The sequence below is a fragment of the Haemorhous mexicanus genome, chromosome 3 (assembly GCF_027477595.1).
Source record: "Haemorhous mexicanus isolate bHaeMex1 chromosome 3, bHaeMex1.pri, whole genome shotgun sequence".
In the NCBI taxonomy this organism is placed as follows: domain Eukaryota; kingdom Metazoa; phylum Chordata; class Aves; order Passeriformes; family Fringillidae; genus Haemorhous; species Haemorhous mexicanus.
In genome coordinates this window covers 116,535,622-116,549,276 of record NC_082343.1, presented here as the reverse complement: position 1 = coordinate 116,549,276, position 13,655 = coordinate 116,535,622, and the positions used below count along the sequence as shown (strand labels likewise).

At 46.8% G+C, this 13,655-nt stretch overlaps 1 protein-coding gene across 2 annotated transcripts in view; it reads left to right on the top strand.

The window, feature by feature from the left end:
• Positions 1-1,755: 1,755 nt before the first annotated feature.
• FZD3 (frizzled class receptor 3) overlaps positions 1,756-13,655 on the top strand; it is a 62,947-nt gene continuing 51,047 nt past the window's right edge. The window contains exons 1-4 of one of the 2 annotated variants that reach the window (XM_059843139.1): positions 1,758-1,835; positions 4,392-4,533; positions 8,130-8,219; positions 9,010-9,459. In XM_059843139.1, coding sequence (XP_059699122.1) covers positions 9,238-9,459 — 222 coding nt within the window. In that variant the 5' untranslated portion in view covers positions 1,758-1,835; positions 4,392-4,533; positions 8,130-8,219; positions 9,010-9,237. Of the gene's footprint in view, positions 1,836-4,391; positions 4,534-8,129; positions 8,220-9,009; positions 9,460-13,655 lie in introns of both variants that reach the window. The other variant, XM_059843140.1, reaches the window with a different exon arrangement.

The window sequence follows — 13,655 nt, the reverse complement described above, 5'->3', positions numbered from 1 at the left end:
AAATAGACATCAGGAAAATGTTGCCCAAAGAGGAAAAGGAATTGAAACACAATGCCAAAAAAAAAAAAAAAAAAAAAAAAAAAAAAAAAAAAAAAAAAAATTCTATTTTCATTGTAAAAGAATGAAAAGGAAATGGAGGAGCAGGTGGCAGGTATGGTAAATATAAATAAAAATATAAAACAAAAGAGATTTGGGGGAAAAAAACCCCAAGTTTGGTGAGTTTGTACAGGGTTAAAAAGAGTAAAATTGCCAGAGTGCCTAGGAATGGTTCACAGTTGGGATGGGAGGATCCAAGAAATTTGGATATGAAGGAGACACAAATCTCACAGGGCAGGAGACAGGAATGCTGCCTTCTAACAGCAGGAAAAATTCACTTGGAACCACTGGAAACACCTCCACTGATTCCAAAGTTGGAATTTGAAAATGGTTTTAAAAAGAAGTGATTCCCTTGGAGAAAGCTCAACTAATCCTAATGATCACATCCCATTAACCAGGAATGCTGGAATAATTTCCTTTACCTGGGCCAGTCTCTGCTGACCCCTACCCAGAACAACTCCTGCAGGAGCAGAATCGCTTCGGGAACGATTTCTGACCACAGAAACAAAACCTCTCTGGTGCATCAGCAATCCAAACATCGTCCCCAAGTGCCACATCCTTGTGGTTTTTGGACGTTTCCAGGGATGGGGATTCCACCACTGCCCTGGGCAGCTCATCCAATGCTTGACCACCCAAATGTCCAACCTGAGCCTCCCCTGGCACAGCTTGAGGCTGTTCTCTCTCATCCTGTCCCTGTTCCTGGGAGTAGAGCCTGACCCTCCCCTGGCTGTCCCCTCCTCTCAGGAGTTGTGCAGAGCCACAAGGTCCCCCCTGAGCCTCCTTTTCTCCAGGCTGAGCCCCTTTCCCAGCTCCCTCAGCCCCTCCTGGTGCTCCAGCCCCTTCCCCAGCTCTGTTCCCTTCCCTGGATACGCTCCAGCCCCTCAATGTCCTTCCTGTCCCAGAGCTGTCCCCAGCACTGGAGGTGTCCCAGCAGTGCCAGCACAGGGGACAGCACTGCCCTGGTCCTGCTGCCACCCCAGAGCTGGCACAGCCCAGGTGCCACCGGCCTCTTGCCCACCTGGGCACGCCCATCCATCGGGATCAAACATTGGGAACACCGCCGCTCTGCCGTGGTGCAGAGCTCCCGCTGACATTCCCCACGTTCCTCCCCGCACCCCGAATCCGTTATCCCCTCCGCCTTCCCGACCGAGTTTGTGCCACCTCCCAGCGCGTTTTCTATCCCCGCCCCGCCGTGCCACGCTGCGCTTGTCCCCCTGTGATGACAGTGACATCCCCAGTGTCCCCTGGGATGTGTCCGCTCGTGCCCCACCGCAGCGACACCCCCCTCCCCACGCCCTCCCGGGGCTCCTGTGTCCCCCCGTGTCCCCCCGTGTCCTCTCACCTTCCTCCTCCCGCCTGCAGACGCCGCCTCCTCCTCTTCCTCCTCCCCACCGTCCGCATCCCGTCGCTATAGCAACCCTCGGGGGGCGGTGCCAGCCAATCAGCTCCCGCCTCCTCCTCCCGCCTGTCCGCATCCCGTCTCCACGGCAACCCCGGGGGGCGCCAGCCAATCAGAGCCCCCCAGCGGGGTTAGAGAGGCCGGGGGTTCGGATCTACCTAGCAACCAGCACGGCGCTCTCTGATTGGCTAATCGGCGGGGAGTGGGCGGAGCGCGATGGCGCGGGGGGCGTGGTTTCAAAGGGGGAGTGGCCGGGCGCCGCCGCCGCCGCCGTTGCCGCCGCCGCCGCCGCCACCCGAGGGGCGCGCGCGGGACCGTGAGGGCGGCGGGAGCCGCGCAGGTAACGGGGACACGGCGGGGCCGCGCCGCCCTCAGGGGCTCGTCCTGCCCGTCTCGGGCACAGGCGGCCGCGCCGCTCGGCGGCCGTGCAGCGGGGCGGCCACGCAGCGCCCTGCGGCCGGCAGCGCACCGGGGAGATGCCGGTGCTGCGCTCGGCGGGCGGGCGGGCGGAGGACGGGGGGGATGCCGGCCCTGAGAGCCGAGAACGGGCCGGATGCGCCTTCCGTGAGGCCGGGAATGCTGGTCCGCGCTCCCCGTGTCGTAGTGCGGCACGGCGGCCCCGGGGAGGAGATGCGGGTGCCTCACCGCCCTTTGCTGAGGGCTCGGTGGTGCCGGAGCCTGCTCGGGGGTGCCGGAGCCTCACCGCCCTTTGCTGAGGGCTCGGGCGATGCCGGTGCCTCACCGCTCTCCGCTGAGGGCTCAGGGGATGCCAGAGCCTCAGTGTCCTCCGCTGAGGGCTCGGGCGATGCCGGAGCCTCTGTGTCCTCCGCTGAGGGCTCGGGCGATGCCGGAGCCTGCTCGGGGGTGCCGGAGCCTCACCGCCCCTCACAGGGAGCTCGGGCGATGCCGGTGCCTCACCGCCCTTTGCTGAGGGCTCGGGGGGTGCCGGAGCCTTCTCCGCCCTTTGCTGAGGGCTCAGGGGATGCCAGAGCCTCAGTGCCCTTTGCTGAGGGCTCGGGGGGTGCCGGAGCCTTCTCCGCCCTTTGCTGAGGGCTCGGGGGATGCCAGAGCCTCAGTGTCCTCCGCTGAGGGCTCGGGCGATGCCGGTGCCTCACCGCCCTTTGCTGAGGGCTCGTGGGGTGCCGGTGCCTCCCCACCCTCCGCTGAGGGCTCAGGGGGTGCCGGAGCCTTCTCCGCCCTTTGCTGAGGGCTCGGGGGGTGCCGGTGCCTCAGTGCCCTCCGCTGAGGGCTCAGGGGATGCCAGAGCCTCCCCGCCCTTTGCTGAGGGCTCGGGGGGTGCCGGAGCCTTCACCGCCCTTTGCCGAGGGCTCGGGCGATGCCGGTGCCTCAGTGCCCTTTGCTGAGGGCTCGGGAGGTGCCGGAGCCTTCACCGCCCTTTGCTGAGGGCTCGGGGGGTGCCGGTGCCTCACCGCCCTTTGCTGAGGGCTCGGGGGGTGCCGGTGCCTCACCGCCCTTTGCTGAGGGCTCGGGGGGTGCCGGTGCCTCACCGCCCCTTGCCGAGGGCTCGGGGGGTGCCGGTGCCTCAGTGCCCTTTGCTGAGGGCTCGGGGGGTGCCGGTGCCTCACCGCCCTTTGCCGAGGGCTCGGGGGGTGCCGGTGCCTCACCGCCCCTTGCCGAGGGCTCGGGGGGTGCCGGTGCCTCAGTGCCCTTTGCCGAGGGCTCGGGGGGTGCCGGTGCCTCACCGCCCTTTGCTGAGGGCTCGGGGGGTGCCGGTGCCTCACCGCCCTTTGCTGAGGGCTCGGAGGGTGCCGGTGCCTCAGTGCCCTTTGCCGAGGGCTCGGGGGGTGCCGGTGCCTCACCGCCCCTTGCCGAGGGCTCGGGGGTGCCGGAGCCTTCACCGCCCTTTGCCGAGGGCTCGGGGGGTGCCGGTGCCTCAGTGCCCTTTGCCGAGGGCTCGGAGGGTGCCGGTGCCTCAGTGCCCTTTGCTGAGGGCTGGGGCGATGCCGGCGCTGTCCGTGCTCTCCCCGGGTCCCTCCGGGCTCGCCGTGCGGGTGTTCGGGCACGGATCCGCTGCGCCTCGGCCGTGCGGCGGCGATGGTGGGGACGGATGCTGGTGCCGCCGGTGCACTTGTTCCTTGTGCCTTTCCTAAGGGATGCTGGCTCAGCCGGCAGCCTGCCTGCCTCCCGTGCCGGGGAGCTGCAGGATTTCCCTCTCCAGGCCCTTGCCATGGAATAGGAACTCGCGGAGAGAGGTGACAGACCGGTCACGGTGCGGGGCTTGGGGTTAGATGAGCTTCAAAGTCGCCTCCGACCCAAACTATTCCATGATTCCGTGACAATCATGGGAAGATGACTGGGTTGTTTCTGCCTTTGCATCCTCTCTCTTTGCTCCTAATTGAAATAGTGGATGTGGGGGATTACCGTGTGGTGCAGGAGTTTCTTTCCCACTGAGTAATTCATTAGAATGGAGTTGGGAGAATAATTTATTCTCCTTTTGTGGGTGGGAAAGGGCTGGGGAAGTGCAGTGGATGAGTTCCTCTCCTTTCTCCAGGGTCAGAATTGGGTGGGGAATGGCTGAGAGAACATTTTCCTCTCCTCCAGGAGGAGTCTGGTTTGTTGTTTTATCTCCCCATTTTTCTGGGATAGATAACTTGGAATTAATCCCATCCTTTCATTCTAAAGCCTGATGAGTTTTTTCTTTTTCCTCATTGCTCCCTGAGGGACTTTGAAATTAGATTTTTTTTTTTTTTAAAAAACCTCCTTGTGGGAAGCAACCCTTTCTCCTTGTGATTTTCACTGGTGAGCATAATTGTCCGTGCATGTCTTAATTAATCCTTTCCAGCAAGAATTGGATGGGCTTCTCCTGCTGATAAATGATGTAAAAATCCACAACCACAGGAACAAACTGCTCCTTTTGCCTGCGTTTTATTCCCAGTGCTGGTGGCGGGAGTGGAGGCCTCCCCTCCTCTTTTCATCCCCGGTGTCATCGAAAGTGTTTTGTTTTTCCATCCCTACAAAAAGAACCACAACATCTCCCGTGCAGAGGCTGAACAAAGAGTGCACCGACTGGATCTGTGGTGAGGAGCTCTCCTGACACCCAGGCTTGCTTATTACAGCACTCGTCTGTCTGCACCCATGAATGGATCAGCCATGGGCTGCCTGGCCAAACCTGGGGCTCCTTTCGCAAGGGAATCCTTCTCTCTTTGCTTCATTTCACCCGGAATTATTTCAGTTTTTCCCTGGGCCACGTTGTTCATTTTGATGTGCTTTCCCTCCTCCTGTAAATACATTCTTAATTTTATTTATGACACTCGAATGATTATCTTAAATATGATTTTTTTCCCTGCTTTTTGCATAGTTAAAACTTCTTTTTTTTTTTTTTCTTTGTGGCTCGTTGAATCTTTGTTTTTGCATGTTTTCTTCAGCTTAAGGCTGTGGGGAAGGCAGAGGAGAGGTGGATGTGTTTGGATCCTGCTGTTTGGTGTGTCATTAATATGATTTTTATGGAGCATTCTTGGACTTTTTCCCAAAACTCCTCATCCTGACCTGGATTTGCCCAATTTTTGTGGTGCAGCCTTTAAGTGGTGTGAGCACAGTTCATCTTAGGTTACTTCTGAACCTGTTTTGGGAAGTTTTTTTTAACAGATCACTGCTTTATACCTCAATTCCAATGAACAAAAAAAAAGTCCCTGGCCCATCCACTCTGCGAGGTGACCTCACTCAAATTGGGGAATAAAATCCTTTGGAGTCAATTTAGGAGAAAAGGAAGAAAAATTGTGAATGCAGAGTTCTAGAGATGCCAACAAACTCAAAAAACTTTTATTTTTGGGTTTTTTTTGGGGGGGGGGAACTGCTATTAAAATGTTAAACGCAAGGGAATGGATTCCAAGGGGGATTAGCATGGGATCACAGACTGGTTTGGGTTGGAAGGGACCATTTATTTCCAGTATTTCTGCCAGGGAATGTCACAAAACTGAGCAGGAATTGGTTTTATCTGCCTGTGACTCCTGACCTGCTCAGGAGTTGGGATGTGCAGGCTGGTGATGCTCCCTGGCAGATGGGGCAGTTCAGCTCCTTCTTTCTTCCCAGGGCTGCCAAATTACTGAAAAGTCAGGCTGAGAAATTCCAGTTCTTAAATCAGAAGGACATGACTTTCCCAGCTCATATCATCTCAAAAAGTCCATCTGAGAAATTCCAATTCTTAAATCAAAAGGACACAACTTTCCCAGCTCAGATCATCTCAAAAAGTCAATCTGAAAAGTGACATTTCTTAGATCAGAAGGACACAACTTTTCAGGCTCATATCATCTCAAAAAGTTGGTCTGAAAAATGATATTTTTTCCACCAGAAGGACACAACTTTCCAAGCTCATATCATGTTGAAAAGTCACTCTGAAAAATGACATTTTTTCCATCAGAAGAGCACAACTTTTCAAGCTCATATCATCTCAAAAATTCAATCTGAAAAATTCCAGTTCTTAAATCAGAAGGACACAACTTTTCAGGTTCATATCATCTCAAAAAGTCAGTCTGAAAAATGACATTTTTTCCATCAGAAGGACACAACTTTCCAAGCTCATATCATCTCGAAAAGTCAATGTGAGAAATTCCAGTTCTTAAATCAGAAGGACACAACTTTCCAACCTCATACCATCTTGAAAAGTCAGTCTGAGAAAATCCAGTTCTTAAATCAGAAGGACACAACTTTTCAGGGTCATATCATCTCAAAAAGTCACTCTGAAAAATGACATTTCTTAGATCAGAAGGACGCAGCTTTCCAAGCTCATATCATCTCAAAAAGTCAATCTGAGAAATTCCAGTTCTTAAATCAGAAGGACATGACTTTCCCAGCTCATATCATCTCAAAAAGTCAATCTGAAAAGTGACATTTCTTAGATCAGAAGGACACAACTTTTCAGGCTCATATCATCTCAAAAAGTTGGTCTGAAAAATGATATTTTTTCCACCAGAAGGACACAACTTTCCAAGCTCATACCATGTTGAAAAGTCAATCTGAAAAATGACATTTTTTCCATCAGAAGAGCACAACTTTTCAAGCTCATATCATCTCAAAAATTCAATCTGAAAAATTCCAGTTCTTAAATCAGAAGGACACAACTTTTCAGGTTCATATCATCTCAAAAAGTCACTCTGAAAAATGACATTTCTTAGATCAGAAGGACGCAGCTTTCCAAGTTCATATCATCTTGAAAAGTCGTCTGAAAAATGACATATTTTCCATCAGAAGAACACAACTTTTCAGGCTCATATCATCTCAAAAAGTCAGTCTGAAAAATGACATTTTTTCCATCAGAAGGACACAACTTTCCAAGCTCATATCATCTCAAAAAGTCAATCTGAGAAATTCCAGTTCTTAAATCAGAAGGACACAACTTTCCAACCTCATACCATCTTGAAGTCAGTCTGAAAAATGACATTTTTTCCATCAGAAGAACACAACTTTCCAAGCTCATACCATCTTGAAAAGTCAATCTGAGAAAATCCAGTTCTTAAATCAGAAGGACACAACTTTTCAGGTTCATATCATCTCAAAAAGTCAATCTGATAAATGACATTTCTTAGATCAGAAGGACGCAGCTTCCCAAGCTCATATCATCTCAAAAAGTCAATCTGAGAAAATCCAGTTCTTAAATCAGGACACAACTTTCCCAGCTCATATCATCTTGAAAAGTCAATCTGAAAAATGACATTTTTTCCATCAGAAGGACACAACTTTCCAGGCTCATATCATCTCAAAAATTCAATCTGAAAAATGACATTTCCTATTTCAGAAGGGCACAACTTTCCAAGCTCATACCATCTTGCAGCTGGCCTCAGCCCAGGTGTGGTTACACAGGACAGGTGTTAAATGTTGTGGTTGATTGGGATCTTTTTAAACTCAGTGTGCTGACTCTTCCCAGCCCCATTTCCTTCACAACACCGGCTGAGATTTGAGCTCAGCTGCTTCTCCCCCTTCAGGTGTGTCAGTAATTCTCTTTCCCCCCTTTTTTGTTTGGCTCATGCTTTGTTTTTCCTGGCTTTGGAGCTTTTCCTATTTCTATTTTTTCCCCTATTTCAGTGCTGCCTCAGCCACGGCTTCCCCTGTGAGAGGGAGAAGAATCTATTTAATTTTGGCCTGTGAAAGCAAAGCTGTCAATAAACTGAATTTAACATGGTTATCTTTAGCAGCTTGGTCTTTTTTTTTTTTGTTCCATGTTTGTTTTTAACCAGCCTGTCTCCAACCCTTTCCCCTCTCACAGAAAAGGCCAGAATTGTTTAGGTTGGAAGGAACCTCTCAAAATTATCCAGTCCAACCCACAAACTGCGCTGAGGGTTTAAAACCTTTTATTTTTCTGACCATGAGATGGGCCTGTGTAAATAAAAATGGGCATAACAGCACGTCTGGTAATTAAATCCTTCCCAGCTCTCACTCTAGGCAGAAAAGAAAAACTTTTTCTGAGGAAAAACTCTGTTCTCTCAAGACTGGGAATCTGTTCAGATCTGTGGCTGCCTGCTTTTGGGGATATTGATGGAATATTTGGGCTTTTTGAAATTTGTGTTATTTCTTTAACAATAATTCACTTTAAAGCAGCTGCTTAGAGACTGGATTTTGCAAATTGTACCGTTGCAAGACAAAATTGTTGTTAGAAATTGGCTTTTTTTTGTATTTTCAGGGCTCTGTGAATGGATGTGTGCAATTAAAATGGCTTTGGGACAACAACAACAACAAAAAGCAGATTAAAAATTGCCACATTTGAGCCCAGGTAGCCAAACCTCCCTGGGCAGGCCAGTGGCGAGCTGGGACTTGTGGGGTTGGTGGTGCTGGTGACTGGATTTGTGTTTTTGTTTTATAATTATTCCTCAGGAGCTCTGAGGCCGGGCAGGGAACCAGATGCTATCGGTGTGAGTGACTCACCAGCAGCCTGGTTTCACTGTGGCCAAGCTGAAAGTCTGGGGCTTTCTAAAAATATTCTGTACAATCAGGATGAACCCCAAGTTTTCACCATTTCTGGGTGCTTTTCTTCCATTCAATTCCTCCAGAAATTAAAAAAAAAAAATCAGGATTAAAACTCACAGAAGGACCTATCTGACTCACCAACAGCCTAGTTTCACTGTGGCCAAGCTGAAAGTCTGGGGGTTTCTAAAAATATTCTGTACAATCAGGATGAACCCCAAGTTTTCACCATTTCTGGGTGCTTTTCTTCCATTCATTTCCTCCAGAAATTAAAAAAAAAATCAGGGTTAAAACTCACAGAAGGACCTGTATGAGTCACCAGCAGCCTGGTTTTACTGTGGCCAAGCTGAAAGTCTGGGGGTTTCTAAAAATATTCTGTACAATCAGGATGATCCCCATGTCTTCACCATTTCTTCCATTCAATTCCTCCACTTTCCATTCATTTCCTCCAGAAATTTTAAAAAAAATCAGGATTAAAACTCATAGAAGGAGAACTTGAAGCAGTTTGTCTGCCAGCTGAGGAACTGAGAGGTAAAATATTGTGATGTTTTCATTCTTGCCAGGTTTCTCAGTGTCTTCTGTTGTGTTTTGTGCTCCAGGTTTTCCAGGAGAAAAGCAGGAAGCCCCTGGAGGCTGCCCTGTCACCATGGGCTCCACAGTGTGGGAATGTGGGTGAGATTTCAATATTTCATTCATGCCACAGAAGACTGAGAAGGGGAAAAAAAAGGGAAGATTTCTTCTGAGGATGTTGAACACAGAAACTCTTCCAGTTGGGAGGAACCACAAGCGAGGCCTGGGAATATTCTGGTGAAGGAAATCTGAGATCCATGAGGAGCTGGAAGCTCTGCTGGGGTGCAGGGATGGCTGTGGGCCGGGTGCTGAGCTCCCTGTGGGTTCTGGGGCTCTGGGTGCTCCCCACAGGAGGGCACAGCCTCTTCTCCTGTGAGCCCATCATCCTCAGGATGTGCCAGGACCTGCCCTACAACAGCACCTTCATGCCCAACCTCCTCAACCACTACGACCAGCAAACTGCAGCTCTGGCCATGGAGGTAAAACCTCATTTATTGTCTTAAATACATACTTATTTCTTGCATCATTTTCATTAATATATCACTATTACTTTCATAAATATATCTATATGTATATTTAATTTCAGCCTTTAGGCCACCAATAATTTATAAGAGAATCCAAAGTGGGAAAAAAAACCCCAAGGTGAATAATTCAAATATAACCCTAAATTTCATATTCTAAATAGTCAAAATGCCAAATTGAATATCACTGAGTGGGGAATGCTCTGGGTGTGCTTGCTATTTTAAATACCTAAAATCTGATTGATACAAGACTTCTTTATCTATTTAATTTCAGCCTTTTGTTTACCAATAATTAATAAGAGAATCCAAATTGGGGAAAAAAATCAAGGGAATAAATAATTCAAATATAAGCCCAAATATCATATTCTAAATAGTCAAAATGCCTAATTGAATATCACTGAGTGTGCTTGTTATTTTAAATACCTAAAATCTGATTTATTGAAGGCTTCTTTATCTATTTAATTTCAGCTTTTAGATCACCAATAATTAATAAGAGAATCCAAAGTGGGGAAAAAAAATCAAGGTGAATTAATCAAATATAACCCTAAATATCATATTTAAATAGTCAAAATATTTCATGGCTACAGGTTCTGCCTAATTGAATATCACTGGGTGTGCTTGTTATTTTAAATACCTAAAATCTGATTTATACAAGATTTCTTTATCTATTTAATTTCAGCCTTTTGTTTACCAATAATTAATAAGAGAATCCAAATTGGGGAAAAAAATCAAGGGAATGAATAAGTCAAATATAACCCCAAATATCATATTCTAAATAGTCAAAATGCCTAATTGAATATCACTGGGTGTGCTTGCTATTTTAAATACCTAAAATCTGATTTATTGAAGGCTTCTTTATCTATTTAATTTCAGCTTTTAGATCACCAATAATTAATAAGAGAATCCAAAGTGGGGAAAAAAAATCAAGGTGATTTAATCAAATAGAACCCCAAATATCATATTTAAATAGTCAAAATATTCTAAATAGTCAAAATATTTCATGGCTACAGGTTCTGCCTAATTGAATATCACTGGGTGTGCTTGTTATTTTAAATACCTAAAATCTGATTTATGCAAGACTTTTTCAGTCTTGTTCTCCATCCTTCCAAGGAGTTTCCTCACTTGATATTCTGTGATGAGACTCAAATGAGTGGAAATTCAGAATATTCAGGTATTTTGTGATGAAACTGAGTGGAAATTCAGAATATTCAGGTGTTCTGTGATGAAACTGAGTGGAAATTCAGAATATTCAGGTGTTCTGTGATGAAACTGAGTGGAAATTCAGAATATTAATCAAGTTCTTGCTCTCAACCTGTTCAAACTTCCACGAGGGGTTTCTGCAGGTTTGGTTTATTTGTATTTTTTAAAGTACCTGGGAACCCTAGTGGGTAAATCTGTGAGAAATGAAAGAAGAATGGTTTTTTTGGATTGCAGTGGCTCCTGTGGATGGGTCTGCAGGTTCTGATTATCCTGGATGTGGAGCAAAATGAGAGGATTTTATTGAAAAATGGAGCAAAATGAGAGAATTCTGTTGTGAAATGGAGCAAAAGGAGAGAATTTTGTTGTGAAATGGAGCAAAATGAGAGAATTCTGTTGTGAAATGGAGCAAAAGAAGAGAATTTTATTGTAAAAAGGAGTGAATTTTATTGTAGAAATGGAGCAAAATGAGAGAATTCTGTTGTGAAATGGAGCAAAATGAGAGAATTTTATTGTAAAATAGAGCAAAATGAGAGAATTCTGTTGTGAAATTGAGCAAAATTAGTGAATTTTGTTGAAAAATGGAGCAAAATGAGGGAATTTTATTGAAAAATGGAGCAAAATGAGAGAATTTTATTGAAAAATGGAGCAAAATGAGGGAATTTTATTGAAAAATGGAGCAAAAGGAGAGAATTTTATTGAAAAATGGAGCAAAAGGAGAGAATTTTATGGTAAAATGGAGCAAAAGGAGAGAATTTTATTGTAAAATGGAGCAAAAGGAGGGAATTTTATTGAAAAATGGAGCAAAATGAAGGAATTTTGTTGTGAAATGGAGCAAAATGAGAGAATTTTATTGAAAATGGAGCAAAAGGAGAGAATTTTATTGAAAAATGGAATAAAAGGAGAGAATTTTGTTGTAACACAGAGGCAAAGGAGTGAATTTTGTTGTGAAGTGGAGCAAAAGGAGAGAATTCTGTTGTGAAATTGAGCAAAAGGAGGGAATTTTATTGAAAAAAGGAGTGAATTTTGTTGTGAAGTGGAGCAAAAGGAGAGAATTCTGTTGCAGAGTTGGAGCAAAAGGAGAGAATTCAGTTGCAGAGTTGGAGCAAAAGGAGAGAATTCTGTTGAAAATGGAGCAAAAGGAGGGAATTCTGTTGCAGAGTTGGAGCAAAAGGAGAGAATTCTGTTGCAGAGTTGGAGCAAAAGGAGGGAATTCTGTTGCAGAGTTGGAGCAAAAGGAGGGAATTCTGTTGCAGAGTTGTTTCTGGCAGGTTCTGAGGCCCTGGGAGGGAATTCCCAGGGCATCCTTGGGAGTGCCCAGACGCTGCAGCTCTCTGGGCTGCTTGGAGGTGTCAGGGCTGCGATGGGATGGGATTTAAGGCCCCTCCCCCCCAACCCCTGCTGGAATTTAACCATTTTATTCATTCTTTTATTCTCTAACCCATTTTAAACCATTTTTTGCTGCTTTCCTTCAATCCCCCTTTGGGCTGTGCTGGAGTCAAACCCTCCCGAGGTTTTGGACTCCTCAGTTTTTATCTCCCAGGCTTTTCCATTCCAGCTCTCTCCCTGCAGTGCCCTTCCTTCCTGCACTTTTGCTGCTTCATTCCTGGCATTATTTGAATTCCCTTCCCCTCTCCCTTTTTTTTTTCCCCTGGCCTTGTCCTCAGCCATAAATGGACACCATTTATGATTTAAAATCCCATTTTTGCCAACATCCTGCTCGTTTTTCAGCCTTTTTATTGCACTTTAAACCCCGTGCTTTCAGGCAACTGTCAGAAACATAATTTTTATTTCAAACCCATTTGCTGGAAGGAATAATTCCATGGAGCCCCAGCACAATCCTGGTGCAATTATCCCGATTTTTGTGGGAGCTTTTTTGCCGTGGAGAGGGGAACTTGAGGAGGGCTCAGCCTTGCTTCTGTGCCCTCTGTGGTGCAAAAAGTCGAGTTAAAAGCAGAAATTACCGGGCACAAAAGGCTGCAATTCTCACCAAAGCCATGCTTGGGGTGAGTGGGTGGCGTGGGTGTGTTTAACGCTCCCTTTTTGCCAATAAAATCGGCTTTTAAAGCGGTAATTCCAGCCTGGGGATGGATGATGGGCCACTGAGTCAAGGTGAACGCTGTGAGGAAAACAAAGCTCGAGCAAGATTCGATTCTCCCAGTTCAGAGTTTTGAACAGCAAAAGAAAGACTGAAAAGTCACAGCTTTTCATAAATCTATTCCCATTCCTTGTATTGACTTAGATTGCACTTTAATATCCACCTAAGAAGAGGGAATATTTTGATTATTTGGCTTTTTAGGCGTGGTTTAATGACTCAGTTGTTGTGGAGCACTCGGATGCTGGGCTGGTGAATGTGAATGTTGCATCGTGGCATTTTCTGGGAGCATCTCTGGTCTCCAAGTGCCCTCCCTGGTTGCTGTGAGCATAAAATAAAGCAGAAACAGAATCAGGGTGATTCATTCTGTGTGCTGGAGGGAAGGCCTTGTGAATCTCTTGTTTCCAGAATCTCTTTTTCACAGCAGTTCCTGATAAAAAAAAATAAAGAAAACCCCAAGAAAAATCCAGCTGGTTTGTAGTGAAAAGGGTGCAATGAAACAAAGAGTGGAGGTGAAGCAAAAATGAGAATTATTGTTAAGCTGTTGCCTTGCCATCAGTCAATTCAGTGTCCTCTTCTAAAACTGCTGATTGCTTAAAAACTTATTTATTATTTCTGGAAAAAATCAGTGAAATTGCCTTTTTCAGACTTTTAGCTGATGTAATTCCTTCATAATTATATTAAAGTCACATCATCAGGTTAGAGAATCAGCAAAATCAGGGAATCCCAGAAAGGTTTGGGATAAAGGAGACCTGAAAGCTCCTCCACTTCCAGCCTGGACACCTCCCTCTAGCCCAGGATGCTCCAGCCTGGCCTTGGACACTTCCAGAGATGGGACAGCCACAAATCCTCTGGGAATTCT